At 35.9% G+C, this 22,500-nt stretch overlaps 1 protein-coding gene across 1 annotated transcript in view; it reads left to right on the top strand.

The window, feature by feature from the left end:
- Window positions 1–22,500, top strand: part of LOC113821298 (CCR4-NOT transcription complex subunit 6-like) — a gene marked incomplete at its 3' end in the record, with an annotated part of 100,350 nt that overhangs the window by 6,319 nt on the left and 71,531 nt on the right. Inside the window, exons 2-4 of the mRNA XM_070114720.1 lie at window positions 1,683–1,814; window positions 11,461–11,647; window positions 19,531–19,706. Coding sequence (XP_069970821.1) covers window positions 1,691–1,814; window positions 11,461–11,647; window positions 19,531–19,706 — 487 coding nt within the window. The remainder of the gene's footprint in view (window positions 1–1,682; window positions 1,815–11,460; window positions 11,648–19,530; window positions 19,707–22,500) is intronic.

The following is a 22,500-nucleotide window of genomic DNA, read 5'->3' on the forward strand; positions in this document are numbered from 1 at the left end:
GGTTTTTAAAGATATTGTAGTTCTTATTTATTTTCATTATTGTTATTGTGTTTGGTGTTGTTGTTATTGTTATTAGTATTGTTTTTATATTATTTTTTAAATAAATTTTTATTTATTTATATATATATATATTTTTAAATGATAAATTCTATCATCAACATCATTACCTTCATTATTATCAAAATCATTTTCACTGTCATTATCATTGTTATTATTATTGTTGCTGTTGTTATTATCATTATTGTTGTTATTGTTATTATTATTATTATTATTATTATTATTATTATTATTAGTAGTAGTAGTAGTAGTAGTAGTAGTAGTAGTAGTAGTAGTGGTAGTGGTAGTGGTAGTGGTAGTGGTAGTGGTAGTGGTAGTGGTAGTGGTAGTGGTAGTGGTAGTGGTAGTAGTGGTAGTGGTAGTGGTAGTGGTAGTGGTAGTGGTAGTGGTAGTAGCATTAGTACAATTACCATTACCATTATTATTATTAGTATTTTTATTATTATTATCTGAATTATTGTTGTTGTTGTTGTTGTTATTATTATCATTATTATTGTTATTATTATTGTTATTATTATTATCGTTATTATTGTTATTATTATTGTTATTATTATTATTATTATTATTATTATTATTATTATTATTATTATTATTATTGTTTTTTAACATTATTATTTTTATCATTATCATTATCAGTCATTAATGCTATCATTATCATTTTTATTTTCAATATCATTGACATTGTTATTGTTATTGCTATTTTTATTATTATTAATCGTAGTATTGATATTATTACTATTTTTGTTATAATTATGATTATAGTTATAAATATAGTTATAGTTATAATTGTAATTATAATTAATTATAATGATAATCCCAGTAAGTATTGTTGTTATAGTTTTTTAATGTTATCTTAATTTATTATTATGATTATCAATATTGTTATTATTGTTATTGTTCTTATTATTGTTTATTTATTATTTTTTATCATTATTATTGTTATGATAATGATGATAATTATTGTTACTTTGTTATTATTGTTATTATTACTGCTACTACTACTATTACTAATATTATTATTGTTATAGTACTCTGATGAGTACTATTTTCTATTATGAATATCTCTATGATGATAACAATATTTATTATATTGTTGTTATTATAATAATGATAATGATAATAATAATAATGATAATAATGATAATAATAATGATAATAATAATAGTAATAGTAATAGTAATAGTAATAGTAATAATAATAATTATTATTATTATTATTGTTATTGCTATTATTGTTATTATTATTACTGCTACTATTAGATTGTTATTGTTATTGTTATTGTTATTATTATTATTATTATTATTATTATTACTATTACTATTACTATTACTATTACTATTATTATTTATTGTAGTTTTTGTTTCTGTTATTGTTGTTATTGTTGTTTTGGAAAATCAGGTGCAATCAGTTAGTCCTACTGACTGACTACTTAGTGACTAAATACTCGTGGAAGCCATGTGTATGCAAACAAAAAAAAGAAAAAAGAAAGAAAGAAAGAAAGAAAGAAAGAAAGAAAAAAAAAGAAAAAATGCAGTGGCCAGTGCATATACCTGATGCCAATGGGATCATGTATAGGCTATATTTTTTATATATTTTCATATGCCATATATTCCCATATTTTTCAGGGTGAAATATGTCAAGAACTCCCAAGGAAGGAAAGGAATCAAAACCGCACCGGGTGCGGTCACACACCATTATGGGTCAAGATGAGGTCGGCTCTGGGAAGAAGTCATACTGGCCAGAACTTGAGATAACAGGTGAGCTCTACTCTTTGTAGAAATTTTATTTACAATTTCATTCTTTTATATCGTACCTAGTAAGCTGTTTAATGGAGATAATTGTTTATTTATTTGGATAACATTTATCTCCAATTATTTATACATGAATGTGCGTTGTCTTGATATTGTTTTAATTATGTCCTTCATTTGTCATTTTTATGTTGTGATGACATTCTGGGCTCCGAGAATTTGATTAGATGAAATGTTTTCTGTCCTTTGTTTTGTGGTACTGGAAACTGTGATAAGTGAATTTTATTAGTAAGATCAGACTCAGAAAGTGAATGCAGGGTTTATACATCCTGTGGGTATAAGGTAACAGCAGCTGCAGAACCATTCAGAATGTAGTGTGTAGAACATTTCACACTTGACCTATATATGAAATCACTTTTTATGGGATAAAGTGACGTTTACTAAAAATAGAAAATTTCTTGAACAGTTACATTTGAAGTGGTAAAGATGAGCTAATAGCAAGTAAATAGATTGGAGAAAGAGATGAAAATTGTTGTGTTATAATGGACATGTGCATGTACAAATAAGTTGATACTGTGTGAATATGATTTATACTCTTTGGGTAGGGATGATCAAAACACTTTGCGAAATACCTATTATCACCAAGGATAAGGGAAAAAGACAGAGAGAAAAAGAGAAAAGGCAGTATTACAATAGATTGTGAAAGTGTTGTATATGAATACTAGCGGAATTGTAGATGTAGTATTTGGGATCAAGAGCCATTGTGTATTATTTCAGACAGGATATGCATGTACAGGAATTTTGATAAACTTTTCTGAAATCCCAACAACAACAAATGCAGTACTACAAATACCCTAGGCTACAGGAAATGCTTTATTTTGTAGTCATTAGGTTAAAAATTGATGTAAACGGAGCTATCTTTTTCCTCTTCTCCACCATAATCTGGTAAAGTATTTGGTTGGAATCATGGTGCACTTTTACAAGTGCCATTATTGGTTTGCCTTACAGTAATTAAATTGACTATTAATAAGTAATATGTTTCACATTTTATAACAAGGACAGAGCATTCTTGTCACCTAGCCTACAGCCAATTTTTTTCATGACATGTGAGTCACATCACCTGGAGCCAATGAGTTAAATTCTCCAATCACATATCCCAGTATCAAAGTAATCAATACTTTATGAGAAATGTAATCTTGAATTTGTGGAAACTGTGAACCTGAGAAATAAATACTGTTACTTAAATTAAAAGTCAATTATTGATATTGATTATAAATTGTGATGCAGCACTGCCATCAATATCATTATACCTTAGGATAAGGCAGGAAATGTCTAAATGGAATGCACAACGATCTGTATTTGGTCTCATTCAATGAAAAATAAAATGTCAGTGATGTGTTATAGCCTGATTCTTAATTCTTTGGTGTACCGCCAAAGTTTGCACACTTTCTACAATACCTAAAAAGTATCATTTTATAATAATTCTGATCTTACATTTTTACATAATTGAAAAATCAGTCTTTGAGGCTACACAGACAAATGATTGCCAAATGAAACGACACCAAATATATGTCAAATTTTTCAAAACTAATGCCTGATGTAATTTTATGATCATTTATGAGAACTTGATGGAGTCAAATTAATAATGTAAATGTGAAATGATAAAAGTTGAGTTTATTAGCCAACGCAACGACATGTTCTGAGGTCACAAAGTTCTTGAAGGAAGATTGTATTCAGAGGAAGATCAAGCTCAGTGGATAATTGGGAAGGGGCTCATGCCTTTTTCCACTAGTAAATGAGGGCAATATGTATCATCTGTGAGCCATGGCTGGAAGAGTGTCGACTTCAGGGAGGATACTATTTCCATACTCAGGATCTTATTTCTGCCAGGGTGTTTTACAGAAATAAAAGTTATACAAATACTACTGTTGCTTGTTATTGTTATTGTACCTAGATGAAGACTGTGCCTCTCAGGAAAACCTAATGCCAAGATTTTGGTCTAGGTGTTGGCTATAAAGTATCTGGATCCAGAATATTAAATTGCAGTCAGATTTTCTCATTCTTTTGAAACATGAGGAGCAGGTGTGTATCATGCTTGATGATTAATAATAGAATAGTACATTCCTATTATGAAGTTTACATTTTTATCAGTTTATAAGTTTCACATACACCATTAATTACTTTAACCCCTTGGATCTGATAACTTCACGACAATCACATGGTCCAAAATACAGACATTAAGCTTACACGAGCGGCTGCTGTGCCAGGTGTGCGGCATGTAGGCTGGGTGCCAGTGAACACTCGTTTGCAGTGACATGACTCTATGCCTACCCTTTGCAATATTATTTTCTCTTTTTATGCATAAATGTTTTTAATTTTTTTTTTTACCATATTCCAATGTCTGTATTTGTCATTTGATTGGTTATCCAGATGTTAATAAACTCTTTTCCTTGCACAGACTATTTATAAATTCTCTAGGTTGTCCACAGCTCAGTGGAAAAGAAAAGAAAAGAAGAGATTTGTGTAATTTTATTTTTATTTTATTTTTTTCTAATCAATTATATGTAATATAACCGTTGCTAGGCACAGCAGTCAGGAATAGGATGCTGAGCATGGAAGTGGTATCCTCCCTGGAGCCGGCGCTCTTCTAGTCATGGCTCACAGACACTATATTCCTCACTCTTATATCAATGAGAATAATGCAAAAGCCCCTTTCTAAATGCCATAATTTTATAATCACCCTCCAAGAGCTTTTTTCACTCTTGGCAAATTGTTTCTGTCACCCTGGTTTTAACTATAATGATCATGCTGGGAAGTTCATGTCACCTGGCCCTCAGCCAGATTTTCCCATGAAGGCATATTTATGTCATCCACCTATCAAGCCAGATTTTTTCATTATTTGATAGTCAGGTCATCCAGATCGAAGAGGTTAACACTGGAACATGTGATTGGAAATATTTTATTTTAATCAGTTTTTTGTGGAACTGGGTATTGGAGGTGTCAGAGACTTTCCCAATTTGTCATATCTTGTTTTGGTCAACGATCATGTTCAGAAGGCAATAAGTGAAAGAAGCCTGTATAATTGTAAAATTTTCGTTAAAAAAACTATTTTGGCTCAGTTATCTATATATTGAAGTCAGGTAGGCCTTGCAGCCAACATCTTGTTGGCTAAGCAGTTGTGATAGGGAAGTTAAATTAATATTTGTCTTGAAGGTTTTATTAATAAAAGAGCATGAAGATAAATACAGTACATCCTCAACTAAAGGAAAGATGGGTGGTGTCATTTAATATATGATGTGTCTAACTTTTTGCAATTGCCTTTTTTATGCTGATTTTGAATAGTTGGGGCTGTTTGATATTCTTTTATTTTGAATGGAATAATTTGTTTAATCCATTGGATCTGGATATGGGTAATAAATTGACTCAAGCAGGCACTCTGACGGGTGTGTGGCTGGTATGCCAGGCATTCATGAACACTTATGTGCAATGAAAAACCTCTATCCTGCTCCTTTGGAATATTATTTCCTCATTTTCTAAGTATTTTTAACTTGTTTGCCATTTTCCAATGTCTATATTTGTCATTTGGTTTGCTTTATCCTTGCACAGACTCCATATCATCTCTCAAAGTTGTCCATAACTGAGTGCAAAATTAATAACAATTAGTAATATGTTATTTTTTGTCATTGAAAATAATTGTTCATAATATTCAATTTTCTTTAGTACAACCTTAGCTGCCAGTCTTGTCAGGTAGGAACAGGATCCTGAAGTACATATATAGCCTCCTCCCTGGAGCCTTAGCTTTTCTAGTCATGGCTCACGGATGGTACATTCCACACTTGTTTATTGATGAAATAATGCAAAAGTTCCCTCCGAAATGCCAAACGAGTCCAATTGCCCTCTAAGAACTTGTGGTGAGTCATTACTGTCATTCCACCCTTCAGCTGAAATGCTCACAATAGAAATATGCGCTGATTTTAGTAGCCACTTGGAAACTTTTATTTTCAGCTTTAAAATATACCAGCGGTAATGGGTTAATATGAGCGGGGCTCTCAAAAGTAGTCAGTCACCGCCAGCAAATCGCCATCTGTGGCTGGCTTTGCTGCTGGTTATTTTTCATTTGGTCTCAAAAATAACTTTTCACAGTCCCGCCCTACTGAAACAAGTTCTAAAAGTGAATTTTGTGTACTATGCAGGGTTAGGCGCTGTTAAGCAGCAGCATTTCTGCCGTTTTCTAAATGTAGATGATAAAGAAAACGGATACAGATAATAGTTTGCTACCCATGCACCCTGCTATTCAAGCCCCTGCATCCTGCTATACTCCACAACTTTGAGAGCCCTGCATGAGATCATAAGCACCACATTCCATTAGTGAATGCTCTTATCTGGCCCTGAGGTCACCCTACTTATCTCATTTCCACCCAACTCTTTCCCCTGCCCCTCACAATCCCTTATTTTATGCTAGCTGATGGGATATGCAGCACAACAGTACACTAGACAATCACTTCTACCTGCCAAAATTAATTCTAAAAAAAAAAGGTTGCACTTTAGGATTTTTGAGATGAAAGAGACATAGAAATCACAAAAGAAAAACTATTTTCCAGTGTCCTCTCACAGACCTGCCTATATATAGGACACTCATCCTTTAGGGGTTAATCATAACATACTGGTCACAGATTTACAGTCAGTTAACTGTAATTTTAATAAATTTTGTTGCACAAAGACAGGTTCTTAACCCATTTACGACAGGTGTCCCACATATGAGACACCCGAAAAATTAAACATTGCCGGGTGTCCCACCAGTGTGATGTTGGATCGTAGCTTGCTCTCCGATTCCGTCATGGGCCACTGCTGGTGCGCAGGCAGATTCCGGGCCAGCCCTGCACGCTGATTTTGAAGCAGTCCAGAAACTATTATTTTTGGCTTCAAATTATACCCACGTTAGTGGGTTAGTTTTAATTATAATTCCCCTGAGAGAGGGCAAAGCCCTTCTCGGAAAACTTTTTTCCTTATTTTTTCCACATTATCTTTACAATGAAAGAAAAAAATCAGCATAACCATCAATAAATTCTTGAGAGATTGACATTTCAATTCCTATAAAAATTGCCTTAGTTTCCTCAAAAAGAAAAAAAAATCATTTTTCAGATTTTCAAAAAAAAAAAAAAAAAAAAAAAGGTTTCGTCACTTTCTGTGCATTTTTAATAGTTTTCAAATGATTTCAACAAATGTTAAATTGGATAAGAACTGTCTGTGTATAGTAGTATAGAAGATCCCATAATTCCTTTTTTTTTTTTTTTTTTTTTTTTTTTTTTTTTCTAATGCTGCTTATTAGATGAAGATATGGAAACTGGTTCCCAAGTTATAATGAATTTAGTAAAGTGACCCCTACAAAAAGTTGAAAAGTCCAATTTTATTGGAATATGACGCTATGCAGAAACAAAGTTATTGTGATTAATAGACCATGGGCAATTTCTACAGAATACCATCAGCTTTCCAATGATATGAACAAATCTTGGATTAGATATGAACTGAAACTAAAATATGAAATTGTGCATGTAGCAGATGAGTATAAATATTGATGTGAAAACAGAAAAGGTAATATTAGAAAGACGGCACTTATAAAAGGTTTCAACATTTAAAGTTAATTCCATAACTAGTGCATTAATTAAAGTCCAAAGAATATACTTTGTATTTTTCTGCAGTTATTACATGGAAAAGAAAAGTTTTTAAAAATAAATTTAAGCAGATTGTCCCAAGAAGCAGCAAAATGGGTCGGTAGAGTTTTGGATTAAGGCCAGTTAAAAAGTAACGACTTGAGATATAGTTATCTTTGGCATCTAGTTGATGATAAAAATTTACATTTTTGGAGCTGTATTTTTTAAAACTTACCCCAAGGACCCTAGTAACAGGAATATGCTATGGGTAATTTGGCTGAGGGGCAGGGTGACAGGAATGACTCGCCATGAATGCACAAAGCTCTTGGAAAGTGATTAGATTCAGTGGGCATTTTTCCATGACCATGGGGCTGGATGGATTGTTGTGGATATAAAACCGAACTGGATTTTATCTCTTTAGTGTCGAGCGACCAAGTACACAAGTTGTCAGGCCCACAAGTGAGAGGTGAATGATGACTCTGTCTCGGGTCAGGCGTCTTATGAACCTGAACGGCAATGTTAGCTTGGCCTGTTTGGGCGGTTCTGAGGCAGGAGGTAGCCAGTCATGGGTCAGGTGCGGTTCTGTATTGATGGCCAATCAGGAGCTGCTACAACACTCCCCCTCTAGTGTAGCTGCTGCAGGTGTGTGGGTTTGACGCGGTTGATGGTCATGAAGTCTTCTCCCTTTGGGCGTTGGATGATGATAGTCTTGTGACCAGGAATGGATCCTCATATGGAGGACAGAGGTGTTTTCTCACGAAGACGTGAGAGCAATCCTGGAGTCCTGGAGGCATGTATATGTCCTGTTGCCAGGAGGGTTTTGTTGGTTGGCTACTCACTTGAGTCATCCATTCTAAGAGTTGCTTGCTGAAGGTCCCTGGTTCAATGGTGGTGCACTGCAGGTCTTTGAACAATGTCCGGATGTTAAGGAGGACAAGGGGAAGTTGGTCTACCGACCTCCTGTTGGAGGAGGAGGATGCTCGTAGTTCCCTATCAAAGGCACTGTATCGTGACTAGCATGGCAGCAGGGTCTGCGAAAAGAAGGCGAGAAGTTGCCATTGCTTACCCTGACGTTGCTGGAGGACAGCACCGATGGCATTGTTTGAGGCATAGACTGCTATGCTGAGTGGAGCACTGGGCAGGGGGTAGTTAAACAGGGTCTAGAATGTCTGGATGGCTTTCCAGAGACCAAAGGGCATACTGAGGAAGTTAGAGGTGTAATCACATCTGTCTAGGGGATGTCCTCTCCGGTAATCAGATTTTGATGGTACGCACTAGGTCAATCACAAAGACAGCATGTGGGAGAAGGAGTGCAGGTGTGGCAGGGGGTATCTGTCACCGTCCTTCTTCACTAGATGCAGAGGGGCTGCCCATTGGCTGCAGGAAGGATATATGATCCCCAACTGCAGCATGTGATCAAACTCCTCTCTGGCACTGCGACATCTGTCAGGGGCGAGCAGACGGCAGCGAGAGTGGGCAGGGGGACTGTGAGTCACGAAATGGTGCTGGACTTTTTGCCGTGGGTGGGTGGTTTAGTTGATTGGCTTGGTCAAAGCCTGGAACTCCCACAGGATGTCCTTGAAGGTGGAGGTCCTGGGAAGAATCTTATATATAAAGGGGGCACTAACCAGTGTTGGGGTGGCATGGGTGCGGGCCCCAGTCTGGTGGATAAGTGTCTTACCTTGGAAGCCAACCGTTAAACTGTAGTGTGCTATGAAGTCGGTGGGGGTGGCAAAGGAGTGCGAGAGTGAGGCTTTGTGGGATATTGTGGATCATTCAGGAGGTTGCTGGGGATCATAAGGAGTTTAGGCGGGAGGCTGGTGACCAGCTTGTGGAATTTGGAGGTTTGGTCAGTGATATTCCTGAGGAGGGATTCCTGTTCCACTTGAAAGAACCATTCTGCCAGGCTGGTCAGAGAGCTGGTCAGTAGTGACCTGTATGTGGCTGACATTGTGAAGAAACTTGGTTCGCTCTGAGGGTCATCAGTGTTAAGGATAGAAAACTGAACTGGATTTTATCTCTTTACTGTCAAGCGACCAAGTACTCAAGTTGTCAGGTCCAAAAATGAGAGGTGAATGATGACTCCACCTCAGGTCTGGTGGCTTATGAACCTGACCGGCAATGTTAGCTCGGCCGGTTTGGGAGGTTCTGAGGCAGGAGTCAGCCAGATGGGTCAGGTGTGGTTCTGCATTGATGGCCAATCAGGAACCACTACAGTATTACAAAAAATTTAATATGAAAATATTAGAAAAGACAACAAAAATAAAATGTAAATTTTTTTGTTATTACTATTGCACTGAGTTTAAGATTAGAGTGATGATATGGATTGTTCAAGGAAGACATATTATTACCGTTTTGATACAGCATAGCAGATGACAAATATAGGCCTTGAAAAAAAAGAAAAGATAAAGTAAATGCTTAGGTAGAAGAGATTATAATTCTTTAAAGGGGAGGCAAAGGAGCTCAAAGCACAAAGTACATACTTTTCAGTTGATCTTGGCTAAGTAAACCCTTCCAATACCTTGCTCGTTATTGTCGTCTCAGGAGATGGAGACTGAGGCCCAATGTAGCGGATCACCCCTACCTGGGACCTCAGCTCTCGCCTCGACTAATTTTGCTTGGTCTTTTCTTCTCCCCCTTTCTAAAAGAATGAAAGGCTGGCTTGGTGTCAGTCATGAACGGCCTCTGGGAACCATTGGCACCATGTTCCCTTGGTTAATTGCCTAGACCTTACCCCTTATAGGGACCCTAAGGGGTAGACTTTTTCTTTTCCCCTTTTTATTCAGGCACACCATGGCCAGTAATGAAGATTCTTTACCTTTAATAAGGGCATCAAGGCTTCCCCTTCATTAACTAGCTTATTTTTATTCAATTTTGATGGTTTTCCGACCCTTACCCTCCTTTGTTCATTAGGGAGATTTGCTAGGCAGGTACGAATGTGAAACTACCTGTAACTCAATTTCAACAAAGTGGACTTAAGACAGTCTCAAGACAATCCCCGCAATAAAGATCAGTGTTGCGTTCAATATTATTTATAATTACATGAGAGAGGTGTATGAATTATGATTAATTGGAAGTGTAACCAAGAATTGAATGGAGTCTGATTAATTCTATTATGATAAGGACTTGTGAGATACATTTTAGAAAGGAAATATAGAAATCAATGAAATATGTAAATGGTAAAATATTATGAGTACATGCAAAGGAAGATTTATAGAACTAGGATGATGTTTGTGAAAAAAAAGGAAAATAAGATATATTACCTTTTTGCTTGATGAAATGGTTATTACTATAAATCTATAGTTTTAGATTTTTAGAGTGATAGGATTTAGGGACAATAATTTATAAGAGTATGTGTTTTTCTAAACAAATAAAAAAATACATCATGGTCATCTGTGAGTTAAGTAGTATTTGATAACAAGTAAATGTAATGAAAGTGATTTTAATAGCAACTGATTTATACTTTTGCACACAGCCATATGCAGAAATTTAGCTCCCTTGGTAATCTTTAGTTTTGCTCTTGGCCTTATGGTCATTACTGGCTAAGATTATTATATTTTTTATCTTTTTGTGGCTCTAGTGACTGAACATTTAATAGTACTCTGAATTGAATTAATGTATAGATATTTTATATTCATGTGGAAAAGCACAAAAATAGATTAAGGCAGAATGTTTAAATTGCCCAAGGTGATATACAATACAAAGAATGGAAGATTGTACAGTATGTTCTTGGCTTATACTTCAAAATATGGAAAATGCAGTATGAAAATATGAGTGTATGTCTTGGCTTTAACTTTCTTGGAAGTAAATTTTTTAAAGATCAAATTTTGAAGGACAAACAGTAGTCTAACAAATTATAAGATACTTGGCAGACAGCCAGTTGATTTTAGTGATATATGAAAGTGTCCTTTCTTGATGTATTCAAAGAAATCCCCTTTTGATGTATTCAAAATTCCCCTCTTGATTGGTAGCCCCTAACTAAAGTTTATGTCTACATTTTACAGGAAATATTCGAAATATAAGTCCAGCTGTATGGTCACTGCAGCACCTGACATCTCTGTACCTGAATGACAACTGTCTGTCTCGCATTCCTGCTGAAATTGCCCGACTTGAACACCTAATGTATCTTGATTTGTCATGTAACAAAATCCGCAGCCTCCCAGCTGAAATTGGCGAATTAACGCGTCTCAGGTGAGTGTTCCAACTGTTGTTTTATAGTGTTGATATTACAAGTAATATCTTATTTGCAATTAGGATAAAGAGTATGGTAAGGAGACAATTACAATGAGTGTGTTCTCTATGTAGTAGTTTACATAATTGAAAATATTGATACCATTAGGTTTAATGAATTGTTAGTAATGGAATAAATGTTTGAAGGGGGAATAAGTGCATTGTTTGTTCATATTCAGTTTGTGTAAAGATTATTAAAATTGTAAATTTTAGTATCTTGTAAAGCTCTCTAATATTCAAGTCTATGAGGATATCAGCAGTAATGAGAGGTAGTAAAGTGAAAAAATATCATGTCTTGATAAACTACTATGTTTTTTTACTCTAATGCATATTGACTCTTTGATCATACAGCACTGTACTAACACTAAACATTGAATTGATTTTATTCCCCCATTTGAATATTTAGTACATGATCAATGGCTAAGATATGTTAAAAAGTTCATTATGATTGCTTCATATTAACTGTGGTATATTAACCCAATGCTGACTGGAAAATGGTGCATTCCCTTTGGCAATGCTTAGTTAAATGTTTCTGCACATAGAAGTCTCTGCCAATGCTTATCCACAAAGGAGTCAATTAGTAGATCTTGTGACCTCGCTTTTCCTTGGAAAAGCGGAAAAACGTTTTTTTAACTAATGCCATCAATATTAATATCAAACATTAAGATTACTATATTGTTACTGACATTACTAACAGCAGTATTAAATGCTAGAAAATATTGAAAATTGAGTAAAATGGTAAACAGGTAAGACATAGTTTGTGTAATTGGCTCATTGGTGACTTTGTACTTGTGGAGCCACCTATATGTAAATACAATTACTAAATTAAACACACCATGAGTATGGCATGTACGGACATACCATCCCCGGCGGCAAGTCGTTAACAGAAAAAAATCCTTTTAAACTTAAAGAAAGGGGAACCTCATTTTGTAGTGCTGCTGCATTCCCTGTATTGCTGGTGAAAGATTTGATTGAAATTGACAACATAGATTACAGGAATTTATTAGTGTGAAGAAAACCTAATGTGATACAACTATATAACCAGTTTTGAATGCCTTAAAATGCTGCCTGGCTAGAAGTATGCAGGCAGCACTCACAAATACATGTTTTTTGTAAACCCCTTTCTTAAGAAAACCTTTTTTGTTTTGTTAAAGTAATTGGTAATGATAAGGATATACTGAAAATGTATATCATTTATTGACATTTTTAGGCTTTGGATGAATATGGATGGTGGTGACTGGTGGATGTATGAAAATGGAGGTGGGGATTGACTACACACAATATTGTGGGAGCTGTCTCTATTGGGTAAAGAGCCAAATATTTAGAATGCAGATATTTTATTACTATCTTAAGTATGCTCTTGTCCAGAGCATAAAAGGTCTGTTTGAAGTAGCAGTAATTGACTGTGTATTTATTTCCTGTTTTTTGATAATTATTATTTTAACATACCTTTATTGTGCAGTTGTCAAAAAAGAGATTTACATTTAGAAAATATCCCACTCATACACAAAGATAGTGTAAAAGTTGTGATAACACTATGAGTTATATACATTTAAAGGGTGTGAGCTCTCTTTGGGTCTAAAGCAGTTTGTTTTTGTAATTGGTTCTTTTAAGAGTGACTCCTATTTTAATGATGAGTTAAACCACACATTCCCTTCAGTTGGTTTGTGAAAGGAATAGAAAGATTGAGAGAATCATGCTCTTTTTAAGATGTTCTCTTTGAGTTTGCATTTTCAAGTTCAAAAGTAATTCCATCATGTACATAAGGAAACCTAGCTAAGGTATTGAATTATGACATTTGGTATGAAAAAAAATATGCAATTGATGGAAAAGTTTTTTTCAATTAGTTGTTTTTATGTTTAGTTCTCTCGACCCTTTTAGGAGCTACAGCCCCACAAAAGTAGTGTTATAACCATGTTTTAGCTTCAATAACTGAAAAGTCCTCTATGCTGCAGCTGAACGCACATCAAGTCTGGTGGGAATATTTTCCATGAACTTCTGATTTTTTGCTTAAGTGGCACAAATATGAATAGCCCAATGTGTGGTTAGGTTTGGCGTGGGAAAAACTCGTCACTTACAGGGTGAAAGAAGGAAAGTATAGACAAAAGTTTTATTATGCATTATAGAATATTTGCATCACACAGCTTTAAGCTATTCAACTTTCCTTATTAAGGAAGATCTGTTGATTACCTTTACAAAAATATTGTAAAACAGTCTCGTAAATGTTGCTGATGAATTTGTATTTCTTTGTGGAAAAGGTTTTAAAGCACTTGTCTTCATATTTGATATTTATGAATATTTGTTACTAGTGTTTAAGACTGACTAATGTGGGGATAGCACTGTAAACTATTTAACAAACTATCCCCTCATCTCTAACAATCCTGTCTGAAATGAAATAGCACCGGCAAATTTAGAATTTTGAATATAAAGGTAGATTTGTTACACTTTTTTATTATCATTATGAAATATTTGATGAATGATGTATATAAACTTCCTGCTGGGTGGAAAGAGGGAAAAATATAATTGTTCCTGACTTTGAGAATCTATTTGAACCAGGATTTTTTTTTTTTTTTTTTTTTTTTTTTTTTTTTTTTTTTTCAACATGGAGTTACTTCACTGAGTTTTGAGACGTTAATATTCTCTTTATAGAAAAATAAATATATGTGGATGTCTATTTTTTAATATATTTTAAACTAAAAATATGAGATTTTAAATAACATTAACAATATTGTATGACAGGTAATGGAGAAAAATTGGAAAAGTTTACTATAGATTTTTTTCAATTTGATGTATGAAGGTCTTGTGTGCAATAGGAACAGATAGTGCAAATTCCACAAATTTCATTTTATTTCCATAGTGGCATTTCAAGCCTATAATATATAAAAGGCAATATGACATAGCATATTCAGCCTGTTGTCCACTGGCCTGTCATGACAGGTGGTGGTAAATGATGAGAGACATTTTTGCATCTTTTACACCGTGCAATATAAGGAAGTAGCTAGAGACAGTCAGGGTGGTTAGTTCGTTGAAAGAACAGTGACAGATGTAAACAACCTGAAAAGAAATGGGACATATATCATTTTCAGCCTTTCCTGCTCAAACATGTACCAGCACCAGCAGGCCTATTGTCTATTAGTATACTAGGTGTGTGTCTTTGTTAACCCACTAACGAGGAGTGTCTCACATATAAGACCCGAAAAAATAAACATTGCTGGGTGACCTGCCAGTATGATGCTGTATCGGCGCTCGCGCTTTGACGCAGCAGCCGGCCGCGGCTGGCGCACAGAAAGAGTCCGGGCCAGCTCTGTGTGCCGATTTTGTAGCAACCTGGAGTCTTTTATTTTCGGCTTCAAAATATACCCACATCAATGGGTTAAGAAAAATTTCTTGAACTCTAATCTGTCAGGTCACTATATTTTGCCTGTCATAAATGATAAATGGAATGGTAATTGAGTGTTTAATGTTAAGGAAACCTATGAATAAGATAGAGAAAAAGATTCTTAAAGTACACAAGTGCTTTGATTCTCCAATTTCTAAGAGATGCAGATGCTTATGATGTGTAGTGTTTTGAATTTGTTGATGATATATTTGATAAATTTGATAAATGTTTGAAGTGTAAGTAGACCTCCTCTAGACCCATGGTTAGTTTACCACTAGCAAAAGAGTTCAATGATGGTGTTGCTATGAACTTAAGGAAGTGTGTAAAAGTGAAAAATTTGATTTTACTATGGTTGCTATAAAATCTTGTTTGATAATAGGGTAGAATTTACCAATCCAGATTTTATGAACACGTGTAAGAAACTAGACAGTAGGTTTAAGCATACTACAGCTCAAAGCCTAGTTAGTAATGGATTGTGTGAAGGTAATCATTCGCTAGTTGATGAAATGAAAAAAATTATGGTGATGATGTCGTTTGGCTTAGGAAATACCTGTCAGAGTTAGGCTAAAATTAAAAGACTAATTTAAGGTTAAATGTATAAAAGTGGTGACATGATTTATAAAAGAAAAGAAGACAGAAAGGAAAGGATCAGTTGCTAGGGCAACTAGGATTATGAGTAAATGAGAGTAGTTCAGATATTAGTTGAGATTTTCTACAGATGGAAATATGTAATCCTAATGAATGCAGGAAGAAGTTTGAATTACAAAATTCTAAAATTATTTTCAAGTTCTCAAGCACAGGTGACTTGACTGAAAAGCAAAATAGATGACTCACATGCTAGTTTACTAGGTGGTTACTCTAATGCTAGTGGATATGCATCATTTCTGATTGAGGAAAATGCTCACAGAAATTGCTCCTTTGATGTGGGAGGCAAGGAAAAGGAAGAGTGTAGCAAAAACACTTGGGCTACATAGGCTCTAGCTACTAGTGATGCCCTAGATTTTGTCATGCATATGATCAGAGATAACAGTGATGAATCGGCTCTGTATATTACCAGTTGTGCCTTGTATTGAAGACCATTCTCTATTTGAAAATATGCCCTCAACAAAAAAAATGTCAGAGTATAGATTGAGGATAAATTCAGCTACAGTGAAACAAGTCCAAGGAAATAAATCACACTTGAAATGGGTTATCTTGAGCACCCAGATATTTGCCTGTCAAAGAGGTTATATTTGTAATGTGTTTTTTTTTATATATATATTTTTGGAGAAAGAGGAATATTGTTATATCCAGTACAGTGTTTCTGTTGTACAAGGCAACAGAAACCCACAACTCTAGCTTATACCAAGGGTTGTGGGTTTAGTTTATGTTCCTGCACTGATGGTAGTCAGCCATGAAAATGTAGCTGCTTTTGTGCTGCTCCAACATGTCTGCTAGTTTGCAAGGGCAACATGTTCATCATTTAAGAATGGATTAGAATGTTGCACACTCATGTTTCTTACCACTTTCACATCTTTCTATATTTTTGTACAACAGTTTTTCTCCTATAATAGCCCTTGTCCTGAAACTTGTACAGCAAGGGGAACTAACAGTAATTCTGGAACACTGTGCATGTTTATTTATAAGGATATTTTTGTATTTTCATTTTTATAATAACCATTACTAATTCTATGAAATTTGCATGTTGTTGTTTTTTTGTGTTTTTTCTAGATTTGAAGCTGATGTCTTTCAACAATATTTGAAGAGAGAAATATGTAACATAATATATTTCAACTATGATCCCCCATCCCTCTCCCCCAACAAAAAAGTTTAAAGATGGAAAAAAAAGTTTCTTATACTTTCCAAGTTTTCCTTTCATGGAAAGTGAGTAAGTTTTTTTTTCAATGAACTTCATATCCAAATGAGGTAAAGTAGTGCAGGACATATTCCAGAGAAATTTACAGTGTTTTGTCATCTAACTTTTAAAGATCAGAAGCACATGTATCATGTCATTAAATAGATAGATAGATAAATCAGTCAATCAACCAAAGGTCAGTTATATCCTCAACATTTATAACTCGGGGTCCCTTCCCTCCTAATCAGTAATTTGCTATGAGATAGTATCAGAGTTTCCTACTTTCCAATTTGGGTCAGGTTGTTTTGAATGCATAATGTTAAGTGTGTTTGCCTTGGCTGTTTTTGTGCACCTATAATATTGCATATCATCCTTGAAAGCAGCAATGAAACCTGAGCTGACAGTTCACAGATATCATATACTTGTATTTTGTTAAGGTATTTGTCTTTGGGTATTTAACTTCTGAGCCCTTAACTTGTTAGAATAATGATAATAAGAGACTAAAATCAAAATATTTTTCCTATATGAAATGACTATTGTGTCTGGTCTGCAATGAGATGGTAAGCCATATTGGGAAGGGCATTGGGGTATTAGGAGAGTTTGAAGGATTTGCGAAGGTATATCTAGATTTATGGGGCTGTATACGTAAAAACTGTCCAGAAATTCAGTTTTGGGAAATTTCAGGTTGTTATTTTTTAGACCTTTCATACTTCAGAGCTCTCACATGAGTTGGAAATTCCATCCTTAATATAAGGGGTTATTTGACAAAGATTTATCCCTCTAAGATCACTTTTTTTATGTTACTTTTTAAATGGTTGACAAAGTGTAAAATATGGAGTATACATTTCTTTAATTGATTTCTTTTCCAAGTCAGATTGGACTCCATTTTATGTCAGTGCAAAAATGGAAGTAGAAATCAAGAATTATAAGATCAATTTGTAATGTTTTTTCACAAGAGTGGTTGATATAGAAGATTACAGCATAACTTTGAACTTTCAGATAGCTAAGCTTCCCAGGTTTCTCCTGAAAGTTTTTATTTATATATACAAATATCTTTTAATGAATTTTATGTATGTGTACATACATACATGTGATTTTTTATATATACTATCATACATTGTGTTTGTGTGTGCGTGTGTGCATGTGTGCATATGCTTGATTTGTATATGGATAAGTTACCCAATATTTGTCCAAAATGTGCCATACACCTTGAAATTGAATGTGTGTGATAGAATGAGCTACTTTTATAACCAATCAGTAGCAAATCATAGTATACTGAACATGTATGTATATTGCAGTGTGTTTGTTAACCAGCGTGGTTTGTTGAAAGATGTTAGGAGCAAGTAAAGGTAGAACATGGGTATTATACCGTGAAAAGCATTTTTGTCTACCTTTGTTTATGCAATGGAAATTCTATTACTTGAACAAGCAATCAAGAGTTTCATAGGGAGTTTTTCACACCACATCTTTTTTTTTTTTTAGTATAGGTATTTGATTTTCAAATATTAAGGCTCCTGATTCCCCTACCTGCATCAAGCATCAAGCCCTTTTTCCAGTTTTGTTTTAGTTTCTTGCTAAGTTCATGTATGTAACCAAAAGAATAAAAAGAGAATGTCACCCATCTCTTTCATAAAGAGAAAAAATATCTAACTAAGGAACTGTGGTTAAAAATTACAATTCCATACCAAACTTTTTTTATCTCAGAATAGCAATTTTTTGTTACCTTTCTTTACTGAAGCTCAAAAACTACTGGGCAGATAGAAAAGAGCATTCAGCTCTGAAGTATTTATGAGATAGGAGAGAATGCCGTAAGTTTTGCAGTTCTAGCTCAGAAGGGTTGAAGAATTTGTCTTGGGAATACATTCTACCTTGTTAGTAAGTTAACACTTTATACAAAAGGAGTTCATTGTAAGATATGACAGTTTTAGAATACTCAAGGATATAATTTTCAGGTCTAGATGTAACATTAAATTTTTGTTTTGGTGTTTTTTATGTTTTCTGCTCTATCTGTGAATTAGTTGTCCCCTTGCTCACCCAGTCACAAATTGCACCAAACGGTTTGATATGGTATGTATACATTAAGAGATTTCCATTTGAGTGAGTGAGTGAGTGAGTGATATGGTATGTATACATTAAGAGATTTCCATTTTCTGTAAAAGAGGATGGTTTTGATCCCAATCAGTAATTGAGGATATGCTTCCTTTATGGGTAAAAGGCAAACATATTGAAAGCGAAATTGAATGAGATTACAGATGGAATTTTTTATGATATTGGTGGAGCAAAGTTGGTTGAATGCTTTGAATACTTGAAAAGCAGTTGCTTAGATGTATTCGCATATTGCTTTATGTTATCAACAGATGTTTGAAAATTTGACAAGCCTAACAGCAATTGAAAAGAAGTTATTAGAAATGGGAATGAAATTATAGGATGCAAGTAAATCAGAAGTGAGCAGTTGCCAGCCTCGACGCTCAAGTTATGTAAAAGTTCTCAGGAAAAGTTTCTACAAAGAAACAAAATGAATATAAAAAAGTCAGAAGATAGTTGAGATTTTGACTTAACTTGCAGACAGCATGAAATGTATGAAACAGTATGAAATAAGATATATAAAAAAAAAACTTTTCTTTCTTACAGGGAACTGCTGCTCAACAACAACCAACTGCGTGTTCTGCCTTACGAAATAGGCAAACTCTTCAACCTTCAAAATATTGGGTTGAAGGGTAACCCTCTAGCAATGGAGATCCAAGCCGTCTACTCTGAGTCCAATGGAACACTGAAACTCCTCTCATACATGCTAGACAACTTAGCAGGTCAGTAATAAGGGTTTATGGTTTTCTTTTGATTTTTGTATGGAGGCTGTTTTGTGTTTATTCTCTCTTTCCCTATCTCAATTTCTTTATGCTGCTTCGGCTTCTGTCTCTGTGTCAGTCAATCTCTCCTTCTCCTTTTTTCCTCTCCTTTTCTTCTCTCTCTCTCTCTCTCTCTCTCTCTCTCTCTCTCTCTCTCTCTCTCTCTCTCTCTCTCTCTCTCTCTCTCTCTCTCTCTCTCTCTCTCTCTCCCCCCCCCCCCCCCCTGTCATTCTCTTGTTCTCTCTCTCTCCCTGCCGTTCTCTCGTTCTCTCTCTCCCTGTCGTTCTCTCGTTCTCTCTCTCCCTGCCATTCTCTCGTTCTCTCTCTCCCTGTCGTTCTCTCATTCTCTCTTTCTCCCTGGCGTTCTCTCGTTCTCTCTCTCTCCCTGTCGTTCTCTCGTTCTCTCGTTCTCTCTCTCCCCCTGTCGTTCTCTCGTTCTCTTTCTCTCATTCTCTCTCTCTCCATGTCGTTCTCTTGTTCTCTCTCTCTTCCTGTCGTTCTCTCGTTCTCTCTCTCTCCCTGTTGTTCTCTCGTTCTCTCGCTCTCTCTCGCCCTGTCGTTCTCTCGCTCTCTCTCTTCCTGTCGTTCTCTTGTTCTCTCTCTCTTCCTGTCGTTCTCTTGTTCTCTCTTCCTGTCGTTCTCTCGTTCTCTCTCTCTCCCTGTCGTTCTCTCGCTCTCTCTCTCTCCCTGTCGTTCTCTCGCTCTCTCTCTCTCCCTGTCGTTCTCTCGCTCTCTCTCTCTCCCTGTTGTTCTCTCGCTCTCTCTCTCTCCCTGTCGTTCTCTCGTTCTCTCTCTCTTCTCTCTCTCTCCCTGTCGTTCTCTCTCTCTCCCTGTCGTTCTCTCTCTCTCCCTGTCGTTCTCTCTCTCTCCCTGTCGTTCTCTCTCTCTCCCTGTCGTTCTCTCTCTCTCCCTGTCGTTCTCTCTCTCTCCCTGTCGTTCTCTCTCTCTCCCTGTCGTTCTCTCTCTCTCCCTGTCGTTCTCTTTCTTCCTCTCTTTTTCTTTTTCTTTCTCTCTTTTTCTTTCTCTTTCTTTTTCTCTTTCTCTTTCTCTTTCTTTCTCTCTCTCTTTCTCTTTCTTTTTTCTCTCTCTTTCATTTTCTCATTCTATTTCTCTTTTTCTTTCTCTCTCTCTCTCTCTCTCTTTCTCTTTCTCTTTCTCTTTCTTTCTCTCTCTCTCTCTCTCTCTCTCTCTCTCTCTCTCTCTCTCTCTCTCTCTCTCTCTCTCTCTCTCCAAGAAATATGTAGTAAGGTATACGGGCAGTATAGCCATATATATTTTTTGCTATGTTTATTTCTCTCTGGTGTCTCTGATAGTTGTTCATCCCAGCGGCGGTCTGATGCTGATGATGTGGTGCAGTTTATTTTTACGGTGGTAAGGAGCCGTTTCCGGTTACTCCATGATTGCTTTGCGTTTTGCCCTGGGATGGGACGCTCTCGGCGACGTCGGCCTTGGCCTGGCTCAGTCTCTTGCCTGTGGGATGGTCATTCGTAACTTGTGTGCTCTCCTTTTATGTTATTTCTTCTATTCTTCTTGTGTGTGTTTTTTTTAAATTCTTTCTTATCCAGTTATTGTTGTTTTTTCTTTCCTAGATTGTTTTTCTTTCGTCTTTTTTTCTTCCTTTCTTTCTGTTATGTCTTTGAAATCCGCAATTTTAAGTCTTTGTAAGCCTTGTACAACCAAACCCGAAATTATATAAGGCATTGAACCTATAGCCTATTGATTGAGTGTGTGTGTGTGTGTGTGTGTGTATATGTGTATGTGTATGTGTATGTGTATGTGTATGTGTATGTGTATGTGTGTGAGTGTGTGTGTGAAAGAGAAAGAGAAAGAGAGAGAGAGAGAGAAGGAGAGAGAGAGAGAGAGAAGGAGAGAGAGAGAGAGAGAGAGAGAGAGGGGGGGGATGAGAAAGTGAGTGAGTGGGTGAGTTGAGTGAGTGAGTGAGTGAGTGAGTGGAGAGAGGAGAGAGGGAGAGAGGACAGCAGGGATTTCGACACACCGACTTGCATCTAATTAGAATTACTCAGCTTTTCTGGTCGTGGGTTGAATACCACAGGGCCATCGCTGTTGCTTCCTTCATTCGATGCCATTGCTAGGAGTCCTGAGATATCCTAGGGGTTAGGGGCTTGTGGGTTAGGAGAGAGAAGTAATGTTTGAGGGCTGTTCCTTTTAGCTCGCCCGAGATCTTTGTGAAGAACAGAGTCTAGAAGAAGTGGGGAAAAACCAGGGAGGGAGTGGGAATATTCCAAAGTAATGGAAATGGAGAGGGAAAGACAGAGTGGGGGGGTAGGAATACTCCAAAGCAAAAGAACTAGGGAATTGGAAAGGAAAGGAAAAAGAGAGAAAAGGAATATTCCAAAGTAAGAGAACTGAAAACAAAAGAAAAAAAAAAGAAAAGAAAAAAGATTTTCCCAAAAGTGAAAGTGCAAGCGCAACAAGACCGACAGAGAAGTTGGGTGTCTTTGGTGTCTGAGGAGTCTGGACGACGAGCACGAAGGGAACATTTAAACAACGCACACCGCGTTCCTTGAATGGCCGGGGTGATGATCGTTATCATTGCCTAATGAGTGGTATTTTGGGGGTATCTTTGACACGAGCTCTCTCTTCGGGTTGTTTGGATGGTGAGGTGTTGAGTAGGGGAGTTGGTTGTTGAAATGCGTAAGGATGCATTTAAGGTTTTTGTTTGATGTTTTTTTTTTTCATTGTTTTCATATCTCTCCCTCCCTCTCCCTCTTCCCCCCCTCTCTCTCTCTCTCTC

Source organism: Penaeus vannamei, chromosome 36 (assembly GCF_042767895.1).
Source record: "Penaeus vannamei isolate JL-2024 chromosome 36, ASM4276789v1, whole genome shotgun sequence".
NCBI lineage: Eukaryota > Metazoa > Arthropoda > Malacostraca > Decapoda > Penaeidae > Penaeus > Penaeus vannamei.